The 21,525-nt window shown below is 38.3% G+C and overlaps 1 protein-coding gene across 5 annotated transcripts in view; it reads right to left on the bottom strand.

Moving 5' to 3' along the window:
- Positions 1-754: 754 nt before the first annotated feature.
- The window catches only part of ntm (neurotrimin), a 360,902-nt gene continuing 340,131 nt past the window's right edge, over positions 755-21,525 (bottom strand). For 2 of the 5 annotated variants that reach the window (XM_066707858.1, XM_066707849.1), the window contains 5 exons: positions 18,408-18,539; positions 17,516-17,636; positions 15,755-15,906; positions 12,614-12,649; positions 755-4,913 (listed from right to left, as the gene is read on the bottom strand). In XM_066707858.1, the coding sequence (XP_066563955.1) occupies positions 4,813-4,913; positions 12,614-12,649; positions 15,755-15,906; positions 17,516-17,636; positions 18,408-18,539 (542 nt within the window). In that variant the 3' untranslated portion in view covers positions 755-4,812. Of the gene's footprint in view, positions 4,914-5,540; positions 5,600-12,613; positions 12,650-15,754; positions 15,907-17,515; positions 17,637-18,407; positions 18,540-21,525 lie in introns of those variants that run through there. The other 3 variants (XM_066707886.1, XM_066707876.1, XM_066707867.1) reach the window with 3 other exon arrangements.

Raw genomic sequence — 21,525 nt, 5'->3', positions numbered from 1 at the left:
AATTGGAGTCAATTTTGATGCAGCTTAGATCAAGTGTCCTCAGCTGAAAACTTCACATTACCTTGGGATTTATTTAATTTAATCACACTGGCTGAAACACACTAGAGAGCCTTAACTGGTTCTAATTTTTACTTGACCCGATTTTAGAATTAAAAATAAGTTCCTTAGGGTTTTTTTTTTCTTCTCTTTTCTTTTTTACATAAATAAATTAAAATATAGACATTAAATAGCAGGAGAATGTGTTAAATTAATATGGCCAATTAAATTAAACGATCTGATTTGTTATATAGTACACTCCTCCGAAGGGTACTTAAAAATGGCTGCAATCCAAACCATTATCCTGCTGTTGGTCTTGTTTTTATTTTATTTTTCTCCTTCAAGAGTTCTAGAAGAGACTGTACAGGCTTTTCCTTCTGTCAATTTGCCACAGTCCTACCGAAGTAACAGTGAGCGAATCAGTAGGGCCTTTTAGTGATGTGGTGCGGTCACTGCGCTGTGGCCCGGGAGGCTGGGGTTTGAATCTGGCCATGGCTGTGGCCCTCCAGTCGGTACACTTTTTACCTTACGCAATCATTCCTGAAGTTACATAACAGGAACACTGTTTGTTCTCTGCACTTGCCACCAACAGGAACCTTTTTAAACCATGTGGCCATGAAGACACTATGCACTGCTAGCACACTGTTCTGGTAATCAATGTGACTGTGAAACGGATTTTGTTTGTTAATACATTAAAAAAAATGTTGTCTGACCACCCTTCTTAGATACAACATTTTATTTTCTTGTCAGTTTTAAATATGGACACAAACAATCTTCATGAAGAAAAAAATAATACAAATGAATCAACATTGCTTTACATTACAGGGAGTCAAGTTAAATGTCATTTATTCTTAATCCTTTTTTAATATATATTCTGGGATTGTACTGTACTAAAAAATGATCCTTCATACATGTTTCCATGCATAGTGTAAATGAGAGATTGTATCATCAGTCCTGGATTAGGGGTCACTGATAATGTATGTCTTATATAGGATATTGTACCAAGAAGAACAATCTCTCAGTGACTGACATTACATTGCTGTGGCTTCCCTGCGATTCTTCACTGTATTGGACTCGATCTGAAGTATAGAGAACATACCACAGCATTTGACAACACTTCCACATCACATCACATACCAAGGGGTAGATACAACAGAAGTGCCATTTTCACCACAGCTAAAAAAATGTATAAGAGCATTGAAAATTAGATACTTGAATGGCCTTTTACATCATTGTGTGTCTTGTTATGTTCTAATTTTTCCAATTACACCCTGGTTTATCGAGGGAAATAACTATGGTGATCTGACAGCTTTTATTGAATCTATCCTAAGTAATTCAGCAAACTTGTTGACAGCAATTCCACTTTTTAACCACAAAAAAATAGATGGAAAATAACCCCCATCCCATAATATTTGCTGCTTTAGTAAATCCAGTAATAAATGCTACACCGTTCTTCCACATGAGTCTGACACACAAGTCTCTATTAGCAGACAATATGCACAGACGCATTTATTAAAAACAAGACAAAAGAAAACACTGGTCAAATGATAGCAAGCAAAAACAATGGGAAAGTGTGAATATCCCAGGGAATATCCCAGTGAAGTTGAAGACTCATGGACAATACTCTGGTCTTAAAAAATACAAATAAAATAAATCTGTGCAGGTAAGAAGCTGTGAGTTTCAATGTCATTGCTCTCCGCTCCTGCACTGTGCACATCGCTGCTGTGTTTTGACTGTGGCTTTGTGGCCGTGCACATCTACGGCATGTTACAGCTTTTTCTTTGAGGTTTCTGTGAGGTTAGCAAGCAAATAGTTATCATAACCCTTCCATTATTATTTCCTTGTCTCTGTACCATCGGACAGGGCCACACCAGGGCCTTACCTTTACAGGAAATACAGGGTGCATCAAGACCACATACAACACACAGCACTAGAGCCCCTGCCTGGCTGCTCTGGTTCAATTCAGTCATCGTAATAACAGTCTGACACAAACCATCTTTATAATGCCACAGAACCATTCTGACCTGTCAGTGCAAACACAGTCTGATAAGAGCCACCAAGCTTGTCTTGCATGTACTGACACAGTGCACAGACGCAGGCTATGGACTAGTACAGACACCCCACCAAAGCAGAGTCACGCGCCCATTATTACCATCCGCGTGGAAGTCGGTCTAGTTTCTGCATTTCCCCAGGCCTCTAATAAGCAAAAGAAAAGGTAAAGGATCTTTTCCAATTTCACAGCCGTGTACGAGTCTAAATTGGATAATTAATTATAGCAATTAAAGTAAAGTGAGATCTGCTTAGCATTTCCATGTGTGATTCTGGCTAACCAGCTTGAATTTCCTGGTTTGTTTTAATTCATGTAGCCTACACACGATAATAAAAAGGCAGTATAGCACAGTATTGAAGGTGTTACCATAAAATCTAAGAAAACAAGTTGCCTGGGCATAAAAATTAAATAAAAATGAAAATGTCATGGACCTTAATTAAGTAGATATACATTGTTCATGTTTATAAAGATAGAAATCAATATGTATGATACATTCCAAAGGTTAAACCAAACTAGAATGGGGTGAAGTTGGTCAAATTGACAATTAAACACATTGCCTTCCTGCTATGATTAATCTTCCCTGTTTGGATGTTGTGGCCGATCTGCCTCCTCAGGCCTGTGCATATCTGAGCTATGTTCAGGTCCATTACCACCACAACACTTGGCCGAACTAAAGACATTTGCGTGGACAGTATGATGGGTACACAACACTGCTCCGGATCTGATGTCACTATATGCTTTTAGTACACCCACAACAGGCTAGATTGCTCTTTGGTGCACTTTTTGGTGCATTTGCACTGCAGTTGTTTTTGCATGGAAGATGTTTTTGAACAGTGTGATTCAATTATTAAATACAACCACAACAAGATAGAAATGGCCGTGTTACATTTTAAAATTATCTTAATTAATTATTCTCCATTTACCTTTTTAAGATACCACAGAAGGCAAATAGCATTGACCTTTTTATTTTTTGGAGAGGAGAGGATGAGGGGGTATCTGGTGTGTGTCTCCAGTTTATAACTTTGAACCAAGTAAATGCCAAGTAAAATGTTTATTTTCTGGAATCAAGCGCCGCCTATCTAGATCTCTGATCACACAGAGATCCAATAAAAACAATGGTTTGTCTGCCACTTTGTTCCCCACCCTGGTGGAAATTCGGTTCAACCTAACACAGAAATGCATGGTGCTGTTTAAGTGTTTTCCAAAGGGGCACCCAGGTGTTAGTCTGGCATGGAAGCCTCGTTCTTGGCTTCTGCAAACACAGGCTGCTCCCAGAGGCAGAGCAGCAGTTTAAAACAACATCTAAGCTAAGAAGACATGGCTGAGAATTGAAATAAAAAAATAAACAAATCGGTAAATATAGCAGAGGAATTTGCATTCCATTTGACTCATTGATTTTGAGTGTGATCCTTTCATTCTCCTGTTCTGTTTTGTTCGCTTGTGTTTTCACTGCACTCTGTATAGTCACATCTCTTCCATAATAAATACATTAATGTAAAACAGTAAGATGAGATGAAGGTCTGGATTAGAACCAGGCCTTTCCACCTCTGTGAGAGTGAGCACAGGCCAGCACACAGGATCACGGACTCAGGGGTTTCTTTGCCTTTTTTCACAGAGCTGCTGTTCTTTACTGCCACGCTATGAGCAGACATGTAACTGACACTTTTATAGAAAACTACCCTGTTACTAAACAGATTAAAAGCTGGGTTGGGGTATCATATCTTATGCTATTGGATGGTATTTTATGTTTTATTGAATAATAATATTGATATATTGAATTATATATGTATGTAAGTCTGTATGTAATTATGCATTTTAAGTACCTACTGTCAAAAATATGTATTCCACAACAAGGAAGAGTTAGAGCTCATGTCAGGTTGTATATATATATATACATATACATATATATATACACCTATTAATATTATTATTTTAAACAACAATGATAAAAAAGACTGTACAATGTCCTACCAGTAATTCTTTGGGCTCTATGTGGACGAGCCAGGAACTTTGTCTCCTGGTGTGACGAGAGGAGAGGAGGAGCTGCTGCTGTAAATGCATTATGATACGGACCCCTACACCCTGAGTTGCCAGAACCAGTCAGTGTATGGATAGTGTTGTGCCAATAGCACACTGGACAAGACAGGCACTGTGCCTTTTGCTAGTAAAATTGAAACTGATTTAGTAGCAATAATATTCATATAGTTATATCTTTAATATCTATACTCTCTGAAAATATCTCATCATATTACTAAAAGGAAATATACCACGCAGCACTTAGAAAATACCACCATTTATAATGTCGAGGAGAAAATCTCACATTGATTTGTTTTTTCTCCAACACTTATACTCTGCTTACTCCAGATGCCAGAGTGTTTATCAGAAGGTAACAATAATAATAATAATAATAATAATAATAATAATAATAATAATTAAAAAAGTAACAATAGAGATTAGAAGCGGTGCTCGGCTGCAGCCACACAAGTGGGCAGTAACATTTTGTACATAAATCTCCAAAAAGACAAAAAAAAAAAAAAGTTAAAAATACATCTTGTTTTTTTGTTTTTCTGCAAAACTTTTGTGACCTTGAAACCGGGAGAGACTTGAGAGCCTATGCACATTCAGTGCAAAAGTCTGTGGTCCTGGGAGATGAGGTAAGAAAAAAAAAAAAGAAAAAAGAAAAAGAGGAAGAGAAAAGGGAACCGCCCCTCTGACAGAGTTTTGCATCAAAGCTTGACCAGCAGTTGCACACAGAGAATGATGAGTAGACAGGTAGAGGGGTGGGGGGCGATGCCGCCACTGTTCCCATCCTGCACTGCTCCGGGCCCTGTCAACGAGGAAGGCATTTGTTAGCTGTGGTTAAAACAACCATCATCATCTTATAAAGCAGTTGTTGAGATTTCAGAGTTCATTCTGGGGTTTGGCTACAAGACATGGGAAGGACACACACACACACACATCCACAATTTTATGAGCAGCAGGGTAGAAAACTAAATCAAATAAAGAGAACGGGTTCATTAGTCTGCGCATTTTACAGTAGGATCCAAACATGTATTTATATATTTAATGAAGAACATTTACAAGAGATCCTAAATAGTTGAATTCACAGCACTGTGTCTGGACCAGTGCAGGTGTTGTGCTCTGAGTTCTGGTGAAAGGTGGTGGGTGGATGGCAGTGGGATCAGAATCAAGGACTGTGCACATGGGCGGAGCCTATTCTGTACCCTCCAATCCACAGCCTTGCACCTCAGGGACACGCCCAGTGATGCCCACGGATGCCCAGTGATGCGTGGAGCCACAGAGAACACACCTGGTTAGTTATGTGCATCTTTCAAACTGGGTTAAGAGGAACACTTTCTATAAGTTTCTAAATTGTTAATTTATACTGATTAGTGAGGATTATGATTATTATTGTTGTTGTTAAATTAAATGCTTAAAGAGTATGTAATTAGTCATTACTTTTTAGTCATTACCAACCTTTCAAAATTGCATAATTTGTCGATGTGGACTTCTCTAGAAAAGATTAAATTAAATTAAATTAAATAAGACACTTGCTGAATATAAAAGGACATAAATTGTATTAAAAACAGTAAAACTATTAATCAAACTGTCAGAAACAAAATGTGAACCAGATGTGCTTTGCTCAGGGTTGTGAGGGGATATTTATTTAAAAAACATAAATAGCTGTTTTGTAAAGGATATAAATATCAGCTCTAAAATGCAAACCCGCATGAAATAAATCAGTTTTGTTAACAATAATTTGCAACAGATGGCAAAATGATTCCACACACACCTACACATAATACAAAAAAAAAAAAAAAAAAAAAATATATATATATATATATATATATATATATATATTTTTTTTTTTTTTTGTTAACTTCATATTTAAAATTTCTGTCTCTCTGCAAATAATCATAATCATCCTAACTAAATATATGTTATTATTGTTCTTCTGTATCTCATGTAGTGCAGTAACAAATACACCAATCAGAAACATTTTTAGAAATACTTTGAAACATTATATTGAAGAAGCAGTCTTGTGATCAGGGAAAGATAATATTAATAAGGAGTGCGCTGCCTGGCTGATATCAGAGGGGATTGAGACACATCCGGTCGCTTCCTGCTCTCTTCCAGTCCATCTGCAGCGACGCAAGTGTTTGTGCTGCTGTTCTGGGGAACTCATTATGGGCATTAGAGCAGCTGCTGGGGTCTGTCATTACCAATGTGTCCCGCAGAGCGGTTTCAGATCACCACCTAACAGCACAGTGAATCCTTGACCAGTCAGCCTCGTAGGTCAACCTTAATTGTGACTTGCTGTATACCAGCTAATCAACTGCTGTCCAGATGGCAGGCTGCTATTATCATTGCTTGGTCAGTGGCAATGCCGCCCCAGGGCAAAGTCTAGTCTGGACTGCTGCAAACGCTGAACGACTGAGAGCTTCTAACTCCAGGATCTAGATGAGGGCTTGCAGCCTAATGACTGTGTTTGGACTAAGAGTTGGGCTCAGTGGTACCATCAGTCTTGGGAGATATTTTTAGCTTGATATGTACAGATCATAACTCATTGAAGTTTAGTCTTTGGTCTCTTGGGGGACGAGGATGACTAAGGGCACCTATGGCTGTAAAAAGGAGCTTTGGTCTTCAAGGCTATTCTGTGCGCAGCGGAGAGGCATCTGTGATCGGCCGGACGGGACTCTGACTGGACATCCTGACGGAGCTGTGTGTCGTGTAAAGCATGGATGTCTCAGACAGTGTAAGGATGACTGACAGCACACACACTTGGAAAGGTTAAGTGCCCAGCTTTTTTCTGGGGAGTACAGCAGTGCAGAATAATGCCAGGGGTGTTCTTTATGCAATATGTATAATAATTGTCACCTGCTTTTGAAAAATGTACCACATAAAAGTGTTATCTCCATAAATGTGGTCTATGCTGTAGCATACTCAATGGTTTTAATGAAGCAGTCCACTTTTTCTGTCTTAATGCAACTCATTAAAATGGATAACATGGTCTGGTTTGATGGTCTACATGAACTTGAAAGCAATCTAATTAATACGGAATGATCCTTGTGGCATGTATTGTCAAAGGGATATAATGAATGATTAAGCTGGTAAATGGGGCTCATCACAAACCAATAAAGAAGTGGTTTGAAGTTGAGTAGTTTAATCAAAACTGCATTTTTGTTTGATAAGTTTGGGAAGTAATCTTGAAGGTATTAAAGCATCACAATACTTTAGAATAAACTGATGGGATTAATATTAATTGTGCATCCCATCCTGCTAAAGCATCACATGGCTTTTCAATTTGCGATGTACAATTGGATGCAAAACACACTAATTCCTTCAATACGTTCTCGAATATCACAAATCACTGAGGGAAAGCCGGGAGCTAAAATGTCACAAGCTCCAGGCGCAGTCGTTTTCCAGCAGCTCTCGGCAGCCTATATTTAATATTATTTTGGGATAATATTAAAATGGCCAACAATGTCATGGACAGCGCTGGGTTTTACCACAGTGTGCCCTGCATTAATAAACCACACAAACTGAGGACTGACAATGATAGCTTAGCTTAACCAAGGAGAAGTACAAGCTGATGTTTGCGTTTGCTTCAGCGCCACACTCCTAACACTTCATTCTCACCATGCATGTTTTGCTTTTCTCCTTGAGTTTTGTGCTGCGGGTCAATGTTCGTCTCCACAGGAAAGGTGGAATATAAAGCCGTGGCTCTGTGTGACAGCACTGCGTGTCTTTGTGAGGAGTGGTGCAAGTGTCCGCAGTCCCGGCCCTGGAGAGGCACGATCCTGCTGCTGGTACAGGGAACATCAGATCTCCCTGCTGTGCGATGGTGTACGTGTTGTGCATGAGCCTGTCTGTGTGTATGTGGACATCCTCACTATTCTGGCACAGAGACGCACTGCACTTAGGGAGGTGTGTTTATTGAATGCCTCTTCCCAAAGTTTTTCTTGATGGATGCTAAGAGGAAGAGGACGCCCTCCTGCTCAAACGAAGCCTGCCGAAAGCAGGTGAGCTGCGGTGTCAGATACTCCATGACCTCGGCACGCCACCCTGGGCACTGATTTGCCATCAGCTCGCAGTTTAAGAACAATGCAGCCGCTGAGAAGCCTGCCAGTCGCTGTGAATGTGAATGCAGTCGACTGCTGTCACAGGGTGTCAGTGACTTGTTATTGTTATCAAAGGGTAACATGACAGCATGGGAGGCTTCAGTACGTTTATTTGCCATTGATTTAGCGTACTTCAAAATCAAAATCCCAGAGCACGTCCTGCTCGCTGCTGTTCGGGTGCTCTGTTTGCTCATTTATCACATGGCAGGTAGAGTGAGCTTCAGGAGCTGAACGAGTTTATCCTGCCTGCTCGTGGCTCTCAGGATCACAGCTGAGCCTTCAGTTTTCTGTTCTAGCAGACCTCCTTTAGTTGTCTAAAGCAGTGGTTTTCAACCCATGTGCCATGGCACAATGTTGTGCCGTGAGGACTCCCCAAGTGTGCCATGAGATTTTTATCCCCTCAAAACTATGATGTAATTTTTTCAGACTTATAATTCAGACTTCATCCAGGTTTTATTGTTTGAGGAAACGTTTCATAACTGAAATGTTTTGTTTGCTGGACTGAATGCGCACCTGTGCTGCATCAGTGGTACTGAAACACAATTGATTATATGTATTACAGATGTTGAATTCGTTTTTATCTTGCACTCTGCTTGTCCTTTTTCTACGTTGGACGAAATAGATTTTATAAATATTTAATATGTTTGTCCTTGCCATTTTGGTAGGCTTATTTATTTGATATGAAACTGCTTAAATCAACTGTGGATATATTTTTATCGTGCTCAGCTCAGGTGTGCATTCAGTCTGCAAACAAAACATTTCATTTGAGAAACGTTTCATCAAATAGAATAAAACAGGATAGCACGTTTGATCCGTGTGCTATTGTTTTCCAACAATTGTAATGCCCTTTGTTATGTTTAACCACTTAGTTTAACTTGTTATAAGATATTGTGAACTGAACATATTTTGCTGTTAATTTATATTTACTGCAAATAGTTTTTAGTGTCTGGCCTGCACTAAATAAATGATTTGTATGAAGTAATTATTTAGTATGTCTGTCTACTTTTTTACCATACCACTAAAGGCCACACCTTGCACTTCACACATTTACCCTTTTAATTACTCTTCTCCTGACATATTTTAACATACCATGTGCGTGTAATAATAGTTTTAGCAACCTGTTGCCATTCAGGTAAGACAATACCTAGTAAATTCTGTTTTTTTTCATGTTGGTGTGCCACAAGGTTTTTGGTCTCAGCAAAGTGTGCCATGGCATTAAAAATGATGGGAACCACTGGTCTAAAGTACAAATAGGCAATTACATTAATTTAATTAAGTTTCCAATTGTGTAATTTAGAGTTCGGCTGGAACAATAATATGCATATCCAGAGTTCTCCGGGACCAGTGATGAGAACCACAGCTGTGTGTTATAGGCCTACATCGTGCTGTGCTATCTTGTCAACGAAAGCATGATTTTATGAGGTTAATTAATTTATCATAACCTGAAATTTACATACAACAGGCATGTACATTACATGAATAGATGACGAGTGTTTGATTTCTAATTCATCTTATTTTTTCATATTTGATTTATTCATCCTCAACTCAAAAAGTAATGCTTTTCCAAATCACACATTGCTCTCCAGTTTCCTGGATTTTTAAAATTATTTATGTGTGAATCTACTCACACGTTTTATTATTATTTTTGTTATTATTATTTTTAATTAGATATCTGATTGTCCCTTTCATCTCAACACTACATGGTCAAACAGTATGATTACTTTGAAAACTTCAGCTCACACGTGCCCTCACTCTTGCCTTTGCGTTGTGCACTGAGATGTACAGGAGTCTATCGTTCCACCTCTGCAGTCTAATTATGCCAAATTATCTGTGGCCCCTGGAGCTTTTCCAACTAAGAGACGTATCAACGCACAACATCAACACTCACATCTGCCTCAGGGCATTTACAGAGATAATGTATTTTCAAGTGAACAGCAGTCACTTATGTTAACATGTGACACTGCAGCAACCAGGCTCTCCTCTGGGTTTCCTAGGGGGGGTATACATGTAATAAAGTTTGAAATAAGTAATTTCTTTTGTGACTTGATAAACTCATTTTACAACTCTCTCCCTCTCTCTGTATATATAATAAAAAACAATGTCTGTGGAATACTGTATTTTAATGTTTGTTTCAATGTAATGTGTTTTTTGGTACAAGCAAAAACTTGAACCTGCACACCCATCTCAAGCTACACACTGAAGACTTGGGATAAAAACTAATACGGCATTAGTTTATATTAAAGTTGTCTGGGGAAAGCCGAAATGACAGATATACTCTAGATTTGAATATATTATTATCTGTTTTCATGTGCAGGAAAGTGCAGATTTATCTAAATGGGATATCTGGGGGTGACTTAATTAACAATGATCAGATTATGTACAAAAGGCAACCAAGCTCTTTGAGCAATTAATACTCATTCTGAGGTTTTAATTTGAAATATCTCAGAAAATGACAGAAAAGGTCATTATTGCTGCAAATGATCGTGCACATAAAATAGATTGTTAGCATACAGGCGACTTTCACACAAAATCATACCGTAACATAAAAAATTATATATATATAAAGTAATCTGAAAATATTCCTGATATGCTCTGAACTGACAACTGCACTTATCTGTTATTGATTTAAACAAAATATATAGATATATCCAGTTAAAAATGAAATATAAGATTGACTGTATTTAACAGCTTGTTTGTTTTTTAGCTCAGTTGCTCTGCTGAAACTCATATCCCCCATTTGACTATATATAGTGAGGCAGTGCAGGGACACCTGGAGCTCTGAACATATGACACCCAGACAGTCATCTCAGCTCCCTTTACTTCATCCTTTGGTTTTTCTGCATTTAATAGGGAGAACTGTGAGCTGCCATAACTTGCACTCATTGTTAAATAAATAATACTGTAGAGCAGGCAGAGCGAATACTGGAGGACAGTTTACGGAGGTTTTCCTTTGATGGGTATTACACTATAACTTTTAATTTCCCTTGGATTTTCCTCATTGCACTTTAAGTTTCTTTTGGGAGAACTATCCAATTATTCTGACACAGAAGATTATACTAAACCCTGCAACAGGATAATTAAAATAATAGCTGTTTCTCACAATCAAAATTAAAGCAATTAATTAACCTCTAGGGAGGGAACAGTTAATGCACACTCTCTTGCTTACTTTGGAACCTTAAACTAATTAACACATTCAAATCTTAATTAATAATGCAAAAACTTCAACACAAATTACATGTCTGGAAAAACAACTTGATTTGACATAAAAGCAAGAAATTATCTTCAATTACAAGGTTGAGCCTAAATGCTTGCTTTTAAAACGCTCAGAAAACCAACAGAGACCCAATCCCTCATAAAGGAGGATGTGTACACAAGTGGTTGAATGTTTTGCCAAAGGTTAGTTCTTTGCTGCGGGTACAAGACATTACCAGAATTCATTATATCAACATGCATAAACCCAACAAGCATTCCCTGTTTGTGTGACAGCAGTTAGTAACACAGAGAATCTGTAAAAATATTGAAAAGTAGCATTCTTTACAGTTATTGCACACAGAGTAAAACAAAGATCTAGCACCCCCATACACTCAGCTAACAACACACAGACTAAGAATGTAAGGAACAAAACTACATGTAAATACAGCTGTAGAACAATTACTTACATGCCAAATAAGAAAGCAGGCAAAAATAAAAGGAAGTCAGGCCATATTGAGTGATGAGTTATGAAGAAAGAATAAACAAATTGTTAGTAACAGGAAGCAGATAAGAGCAATGCCAGCTACCATTTCCACATTGTAATTGCTCCAGATCTCCATTTTAATTTGTGGGGTGAGAGTGGAAGGTTTTCTGGTAATTGCAAAAATCACTGAAGCAAATACAGTTTAATGTATTTTTCTGGGTATTTTAATAATGTATTTCAAGCATATTAAAACATAATTTGTTTATTAATATTATGAAATGGCATTTTAAGCCCAATTACCATTTCTAATCTTATTTTAACAGACATTGTGTTCTGTGGAACAATTTAAGCTCTGAGAAGCGTATGTATCGCTATTCATCAGATGGGCGATTGCCTTTGTTCCTCTAAATGAACGCACTCCTGAAAAATCTTTGAAAGACACAGGTTGGTAAAATCATTACGCGTGTCAGAACATTTATGGTAGCAGAAATTATCTCAATATGTAGTGTTCTTGCAGTGTTTTCTCCAGTAATCATAATTTCAGTTTTATGAGCAACAGAAAAGCTGATTGGTGCTTTTTGAGAAGTGTCTTAGGTATCATGTGCCCATGACTAAATACTGGTGACTGATAACGTGGAAATGGCAAAGCTGAATCGTGCAGCTCAGGCTGTCCCTGCGGTCAGTGAGGAGAGGTGAGTAATGGACAACATGCTCATGCTTGGTACTAACCTTGCAACAGTGTGGAGCTAGTGGGCTCACTTATTTCTGAACCAGAAAAATAAAACAAAACAAAAAACAAATGGAAAATCACTTTAATTTCCAACCCTAGCTGGTGCGCGCACACACGGTCACACACACTCTCACACACATGCACAGGCACACGCACACACGCACAGGCACACACACTCTGTGTTGTGAGGTTTTCGTGAGAGAATAAATTATAAGTGCTTGTTAAAAATGTTTTGATGCATAAACCTGTGATAAAATTGAAAGTTAAAATTACCAGACTTGTGAAGTGCAAATAATTCAAAGGCTAACAACAGCTCTGCGTTCTCGTCATCAAAGGGATCTTAGAGCATCACTAGCTTTCATTAGCCAAGTCTTGAGTGGCACAAAGAAAGCAACTCGTTACAACGCACATCAGTGTTCATGGGGTCATTATTATGGGGACACCATGTTGTCAAGATTGACCAGCATAACTCAATTTGACATGTGTCCTGCCTTTTGCCTGCTTTTATTCTTGGGGTTTCACTGCTGAAAGTAACTTGAAATTTAAGTAATTGTTCCCTCAGTACTTTTTGGAAAAGTAGACTGTTCTACAGGTCTTCAGAAAGGTCTGTTATCCTTCGAGTCAAGAAATCACCCAGAGGTGGAGGGACTATGCAGTTACCCATGGGAACTCTGTGAACGTATGCGCATCAAAGCTGCCTACCGGTCCAGGGGACTGTGTCACCCCATCAGACCCCCGCTTCCATCTGCTATAAATAGTGGGACACACTCCCCGATTCTTCCTCTTTTGCCGGAGCTAGACTTCTGCGCGACAACCCAGCTCTGGGCGGTTTCTCTTTCTTTGATAACCGGGGTTGAATTCGCAACTTATCATTTCATCCAGAAAAAAGTGAATGTGTTTTTACACACAGAAATCCACTGTATTCGGTAACTGAACAAGTTCATTCCTCTGACATTTATTCCATGACAGATACTGTATTGTTTCCAATCACATGATTTTGGTGATGTAGCCTGAGAATTATTTTATATATATATATATATATATATATATATATACACACTCACCTAAAGGATTATTAGGAACACCATACTAATACTGTGTTTGTCCCCCTTTCGCCTTCAGAACTGCCTTAATTCTACGTGGCATTGATTCAACAAGGTGCTGAAAGCATTCTTTAGAAATGTTGGCCCATATTGATAGGATAGCATCTTGCAGTTGATGGAGATTTGTGGGATGCACATCCAGGGCACGAAGCTCCCGTTCCACCACATCCCAAAGATGCTCTATTGGGTTGAAATCTGGTGACTGTGGGGGCCAGTTTAGTACAGTGAACTCATTGTCATGTTCAAGAAACCAATTTGAAATGATTCGACCTTTGTGACATGGTGCATTATCCTGCTGGAAGTAGCCATCAGAGGATGGGTACATGGTGGTCATAAAGGGATGGACATGGTCAGAAACAATGCTCAGGTAGGCTGTGGCATTTAAACGATGCCCAATTGGCACTAAGGGGCCTAAAGTGTGCCAAGAAAACATCCCCCACACCATTACACCACCACCACCAGCCTGCACAGTGGTAACAAGGCATGATGGATCCATGTTCTCATTCTGTTTACGCCAAATTCTGACTCTACCATCTGAATGTCTCAACAGAAATCGAGACTCATCAGACCAGGCAACATTTTTCCAGTCTTCAACTGTCCAATTTTGGTGAGCTTGTGCAAATTGTAGCCTCTTTTTCCTATTTGTAGTGGAGATGAGTGGTACCCGGTGGGGTGTTCTGCTGTTGTAGCCCATCCGCCTCAAGGTTGTACGTGTTGTGGCTTCACAAATGCTTTGCTGCATACCTCGGTTGTAACGAGTGGTTATTTCAGTCAAAGTTGCTCTTCTATCAGCTTGAATCAGTCAGCCCATTCTCCTCTGACCTCTAGCATCAACAAGGCATTTTTGCCCACAGGACTGCCACATACTGGATGTTTTTCCCTTTTCACACCATTCTTTGTAAACCCTAGAAATGGTTGTGCGTGAAAATCCCAGTAACTGAGCAGATTGTGAAATACTCAGACCGGCCCGTCTGGCACCAACAACCATGCCACGCTCAAAATTGCTTAAATCACCTTTCTTTCCCATTCAGACATTCAGTTTGGAGTTCAGGAGATTGTCTTGACCAGGACCACACCCCTAAATGCATTGAAGCAACTGCCATGTGATTGGTTGGTTAGATAATTGCATTAATGAGAAATTGAACAGGTGTTCCTAATAATCCTTTAGGTGAGTGTATATATATATATATATATATATATATATAAATAGTTAAAAGAAAATTCACATTTAGGTAATAGGTCATATTATGAACTTGATATACTTTCCTTTGATGTGTTAGTACTTTGGTGTTTGGTGACTTCTGAATGTATTTAAATTTAACATGTCTTTGCTGCAGACAATGGGAGGATAACAATGTTTTCAAAAAAAAAATCCCAACCTCTGTGCCCAAACTTGTGTGACTACTGCAACATTTTAACAAAGTCAAAGTGTGTAAATGATCTAAACCTGTGACACTGCAGCAAAAGAAAAAAAAAACTGCATGTGGAATCACGTGGCAAGATTGCACATTACTGAAGGAACTTCCATATCTGTTATTACTTCTGAAGCATACAAGCAATCACATCTACACTCGTTCACCCATCTGTTTCACACATCTGTCAGACGCATGTCTAAAAATAACATGACAATAGAAAACTATTGTGTGTTAAGAATGAATTACAATAATGAATTCATTCATTCATAAAAAAAAAAAAACATTGTCCCAGCAAATGTATAACTGTAGAGGTCATCCAATCCAATTAAACATTTTTTGCTGAAGATGTAGTAATTTTCAATTATGATAAAAATACATACCCTTATTGGGGTTTAAGTGTTAGATAAGCAAGTAACAGGCCAGTTGAGTCTAACAGCTACAAATGTACTGATGTAACCTTCCCATAATTAGCCTGGAGATTAGGCCACCAGAATGAAACCAGTGAATAGTGTTCGTTTAGATCACACATAATTATAACTTTCCAGAGCAGTCAAGTGAGAGAGTCCAGAAACAGAAAGGCCAGCGATGATGATTTCTAAAACACTTTTCATTTGATACTCACCGTACAGAATGATGCTTGTGTTTGAGCTCCCAAGTTTGTTCATGGCAACACAGGTGTAATTGCCATAGTCATCCTCAGTGACGTTGAAAAAAGTCAGCATGGACAGTCTTCCCCTGGTCTCGACTTCAATGCCATCGAATCCATTCAAGATCCTGAGGACAAATATCCAGGCAAGGAGGAAACGTGAGGGAGGCAGTTAGGCATTAAAGCGCCTGAGCGTATTTCATATGAGTCTGCTGCCCCAGATGCTGATTTCAATTTCAAACGTGTGGGGTTTTTCAAACAAGTGGAGGAAAATGATAGATACATATATATCAGTGTTCATCTTCCATTAAAAACACTTTTTTTAATGCCGATCATATCCAAACTCAACAAAGAAAATGCAAACAAAGAAATATGTAAATCACAACTAAGGGCTCATGAATGTCTTGCCAAGTAACATGCCTTATATGTTTCATACCAATAGATCTAACCTTTGCCTTTACTTATTATCTTTGCGAAGTTGTTCAGTAGCTTTTTCCTGTCTGATATACTGAACCTGGAGGGCATACTGAGCCAAAAATAAGAAAGCCAGGCACGATTTCTAAAGTGTTAAATATCTTACAGTTTTATGACAATTATGCATTCATATCACAAGTGTAGTGGAAATGTCAATAATGGAGGAAATTTATTATTGGAACTTGACCTTTTTCTAGGCTTTTCAGTCAGAGTTTTGACATTTAGCCAAGAGTGTAATGGCTTTTCCAGAGTTTCCAGTAATCTGTGGGATTAACCTGTTATTATGTAAGTACTGTGTAAGCTTCTGTTTAGGGGGAGGTGCAAAGAGTTGTGGCATCAGTTCACATGTTCCTAGGTCAATCAATCAATCATTTCTTATTTGTATAGCACCCTTTACAATGACTTGTCACAGATTTAAAACAAGACAAGGACATTTACAATGTGGTCACTGTGAGCACAGGAATCAGTATATAACAGCTGTATCACTGGTAATGACAGGAAAAATGTTACATATAGTTAATATGTCTCATTAGGGCACATGAGCCTGTGGAAGGATGAAAGGTTGAACGCACTTCCCAGTGTAGTGTTTAGGCTAAGCGAGAAACAAGTTCAAAATTAGAACATTTAAATGGATATATTAATACATTTAAACACATTGACAGGAGGGAATGGGAGATGACAAATACACAATTGGTCGAGACTTGTGTCTTTTAAAAACAAAAGTATAAGTAAAATACATTTGGTGTTAACTAAAGCATCTTCAAGATTAAATTACCACAAAAAGCATATGTGTGTGTATGTGTATATATATATATATATATATATATATATATATATATATATATATATATATATATATATAATTAACTGTGCAAGCTATTTGTCTGCATGTATATGTGTATATTGACACACAGTCACAGAATTTTGTTGTGAAGTTTCATGTAAAAATGGACTGAAAAGATTATGACCATATACCACCAATTACTTTTCTAGGATATAAAAAAATAAATAATTGTCTTTTAATGCTCATAAATGCATCCCAATATATGGTAGGGTATTAAATTAAATGTCTGCTGGAAAACACTGGCATCTTGGAGGGGAAACTATCATAATGCAACTGACTGATTTGCTATTAGATCTAGAAATATTCTTCTATTATATTTCACATTTCAATGACAGAACAAATGGTTGCTGGTCTAGTCATCAGTTAAAAATGTATTACAGTCTAATAAAGTGGGGCAAGCCGTTGAGAAGAATATTTACCTTTTGTCGTCTCTGTACCACTCAAAATCTGCAGTTGGTACAGCTACTGCTTCACACTGCAGGACACCCCTCTGCCCCAGTGGCACGCCTACATCTTTCGCATCCGAGATGGTTGGAGGGACTAGACACAAAATGGGCAGAGAACTTTACAGACAGCACTTCACACAAGACCTGTAATCCAGCCACACATCCAGAATGCACTGCCCCGTCGAACACATTGCACCTATTGCAGAGTGAGCATGAATACAATGAATTGGGTTTCTCTGAATTATTTTAAATATCCATTAATACAATAATAAAAAAATAATAATACACAGTGAAGGCAGGAGGAAAAAGGATTCTGGAAAACATGGAGAATGCCTGGTAAATAAAAAAATCTGTTCCAAAACATACATACATACATACATACATACATACATACATACAAATCTAAACTGTAATATACTGTAATAAAAACCTCAGATATCCTGTAAAATCTAAGTCTGCTTCTCAGCCTGGAGAAAATCCATATGTCTACAGCACCACTTCAATTCCACACGCTGAACAATTTCTGACTTTCTTGATTTGAAGGCCAGAATTCTCGACAAAACCTCCAAATCCATTTCTGAAACACAGAGCACAATCTTTATCCCCGAGGCTTTGCCATCTCTCTCTCTGACACGCCTGACAGACGCCCAGCATCTGCGGCTCTATTACCTGGCCGTGGATATAAATGATTTGAAAAAGAAAATAGGGGAGAAAAAAAAAGAACACGAGGAAGAAGAAGAAAAAAAAAGCAGGCGTCCTCAACTAAAATAAATAAAATTGTATTGGCCTTTAAGTATTTACATCTGTTTCAAGTATATTTTTAAATTAAATGTAAAGAGGGTTATTGAGACAGCGATCGACTTACAGTTGACTGTTACTTGTACTTTTTGCACATCCGTCGCAACCTCATTTGCGGCGTTGCATTCATACATCCCGGACCTCTGCCTGGTGATTGCTGGGATTTCCAAGTACTCTTCCTCTGAAACAGGACCCTGAGCTGGAAAACAACAGATGACAAAGTGGATTGTAAGTGCCAATCAACCTGGAAATGAAGGACAAGGGCTCCAAGTTTCAGATTAAAGACAAAAAAGGAATTCACCCGTGTGAAGGTGAGCCAAAACTGTCCCTCACAGTTTAAATTTAATTTCCAATTCTGCAGTCAACCCTCAGAAAGTTACTTTATATAAGATATCCATCATGAAGACTCAGATTTTCCGATTTATACAGTAAAATTCAGTTTGCAAACTTGGTGTTGAGCCCCTCTGGAGTCAAATCCTATAGCTCATTTATTTTCTTGAGAAACTTCATAGTCTCAGTGTGGCCAACTGCCAAGTTATACAATGTGACCTGACTTCTGTTGTTATCTGAGCGTTGAAACAAACACGCAGTTAGAATAAGGACTGCAGTCTGAAAAGGCTCCTTCACCCTTTTGTAATTGTGACTATTTACTAAGTTGTTATATGTATTCTGTCAGTTTGATTTTAAATACCAAATAGCAAAGTATTTTTGAATGAGATACGAGAATATGAAAGGAATTTACTGGAATAAATTAAATCAAGTTAAACAGCTGGTTTGAGTTTTTTTTTTTTAATCAAAAGAGACAGGCTTAATTCATTGTCACTTAAGATTTACATTTTATAGATTTACAGGAGAAATGAGCTAAACCGCATAACAATAAAATCTTAATTAGTATGTCTCTCTAACTAGAGATCACGTCAAAAATAAATGAACAGATCTTGGGGGGATCTGACACGCCATTTGAAATCCAGGGTCAGTTATTTTCTGTTCATGTAAGAACCACAGTGAGAATTGTTCAGTGCATCTCTTTCTATTCCTGCACAAATGTAGTTCCAATGGAGCTCTCCAGTTTAGCAGTGTTGGGTAATCCCACAGGGAGAAAACAAGAAATCTGTTAGCACTGGTTTGTGTTATTTTTTCCCCACACAGTGCATGACCTAAGCAGGACCTGTTGTCCTCACTAAAGTTACAAACACACTGCGGCCAACTGAGAGCGAGGGAGAGAGGACCCCTCTCCTGCCTCCCCATTTATCTGCACAATAGGCACACAGGCAAGCAGTGAATTAACAAATCATTAGTAAAATCTGAAATCCTATCTCATCAGTTTACACTCCAAAACTCGCTCTCATTAAACGTGCATCACATATTCAACACACATCGCATAGCTTTAATAGCTTCCATAACGAGGGCTTGGATTTGCTTTAAATTAAATCATTTTCCAGAATTAGGGCTGTTTAGCCTGCCTGTAAAATGCAACATGTGTGATCAATCAGACACACACACACATACAATTATAATGATGCAAAAAATGCATTTCTCATTATTTAATGGACCTCCCTGCGAGCAAGGAAATTGTTAATAAATGCTATAATAGTCCCTGGTCAGGAACTGTGACTGTATTTAAATGTGCAGGAAGGTTGCCTAACTAGAATGTTGTACTTTTTCCATCTTGTCTTATTCTGGCCAAGGGCTGCTGGTGTCTGACTGGAATATAGATTGGTCCTTGAATGGAACAAGTCTTGCCCTCCAGCAATTGATCTGGTGCCAGAAAATCACTATCTACAGCGCTGATGACCTCTCACAACAATCTTAAGTACAGGAGTACATGCTTATACATGCTTTTCCTTTGAGCAGGCTGGGCTGCCGATGCAGCAAGGTGTTTTTTAGTGACTTTTATTTCATCCATAGTGAAAGTGTTAATTCTCCATAGAGGCAGCGGGACTGGAGGGCAAGTCCTGAAGAGTCAAACGGATGGGGTGACATTCCTTTAAAAAAAAAGTTATAACTGATCAAAGGTGAAAAGCGAAAGACTGACTCTGTAGTTGGTGCTACGAGTATGCTATGTGACGTGTCATAAACATTCGCATGTCTGCATCTTGCACTTCCCTATGCCACTAACAGTTAACAGGACTTCATTAAGGCACCCCCACTGTGCAAATAAACTCAAAAGATAGAGAGAGAGAGACAGGGATGCTGTACACTGCTGTACTGGCATGCAGCTCTGTAGTGCTCTCTGATGTTCTTCCATCTGCTCTTTCAAGCATCACTTCTACAGCCTCTCTCCATGCTCTGTCTGATACAGCTGACCTTCTGCAGGTAAAACATTACCCTGGCCAGGAGGATAGGATCAATCAGTAAGTAGTCTATTACTCTCTTTAAATAAATACATACATAACAATTGCCTGACTCTTTTCCCCTTCAAAATGTTTGCAAAGATAGTTAAATTGGATTATTTTTTTAATCGTTTTAGGAAGAAATAGACTCGTCAAGTTGTCATATACAGCTCTGGAAACAATTAAGAAACAAGAGAAATTATCAGTTTCTCTGGTTTTACTATTTATAGGTATGTGTTTGGGTAAAATGAACATTTTTGTTTTATTTTATAAACTACTGACAACATTTCTCTCAAATTCCAAATACAAACATGAATGGAATGGAATGGCTGCCATACATGTAGAGATGCTGATTTAAGAAACATTTGCAGTGGTCTCTTAATTTTTTCCAGAGCTGTATATACATGTGATATGCAAAGCAGCCATCCACAACTAGTAATTAAGGTCCTGCCTGAGATACAATCATACAGCATATTTCTGTTGGACTTTCTTTCTCCATTACACTGTAAACACTGCTTTACCAAGCTTTAATAATTTCTACATTTATTTGTGAAATACATTTTCATTAATATGGTTTGCAAACCCACACATTATCCCTGTTCTGTCTGTCAGTCCAGAGAAATCACCATAATTAAGGCAGAGCAAGCATATGACTGCTGACCATGGAGGAGAGGGCTGTTTAGATAGCAAGCAAAGCATTCAGCTGCAAAAATGTTACTCTACTTTCCACTACGCCTTTTCTGTTGTTTTCTTCTCCTCTGCGTTTAATGTATTATAAATGCTCGTTATCATTTTCATTCCCCCCCCCAACACAATAGTCACCCTTTATGTCTCTGAATTCCCCCAGATACA

The sequence above is a fragment of the Amia ocellicauda genome, chromosome 1 (assembly GCF_036373705.1).
Source record: "Amia ocellicauda isolate fAmiCal2 chromosome 1, fAmiCal2.hap1, whole genome shotgun sequence".
NCBI classification, from domain to species: domain Eukaryota; kingdom Metazoa; phylum Chordata; class Actinopteri; order Amiiformes; family Amiidae; genus Amia; species Amia ocellicauda.
The sequence above is the reverse complement of the archived record's forward strand: the minus strand, read 5'-3'. Positions and strand labels throughout refer to the sequence as shown.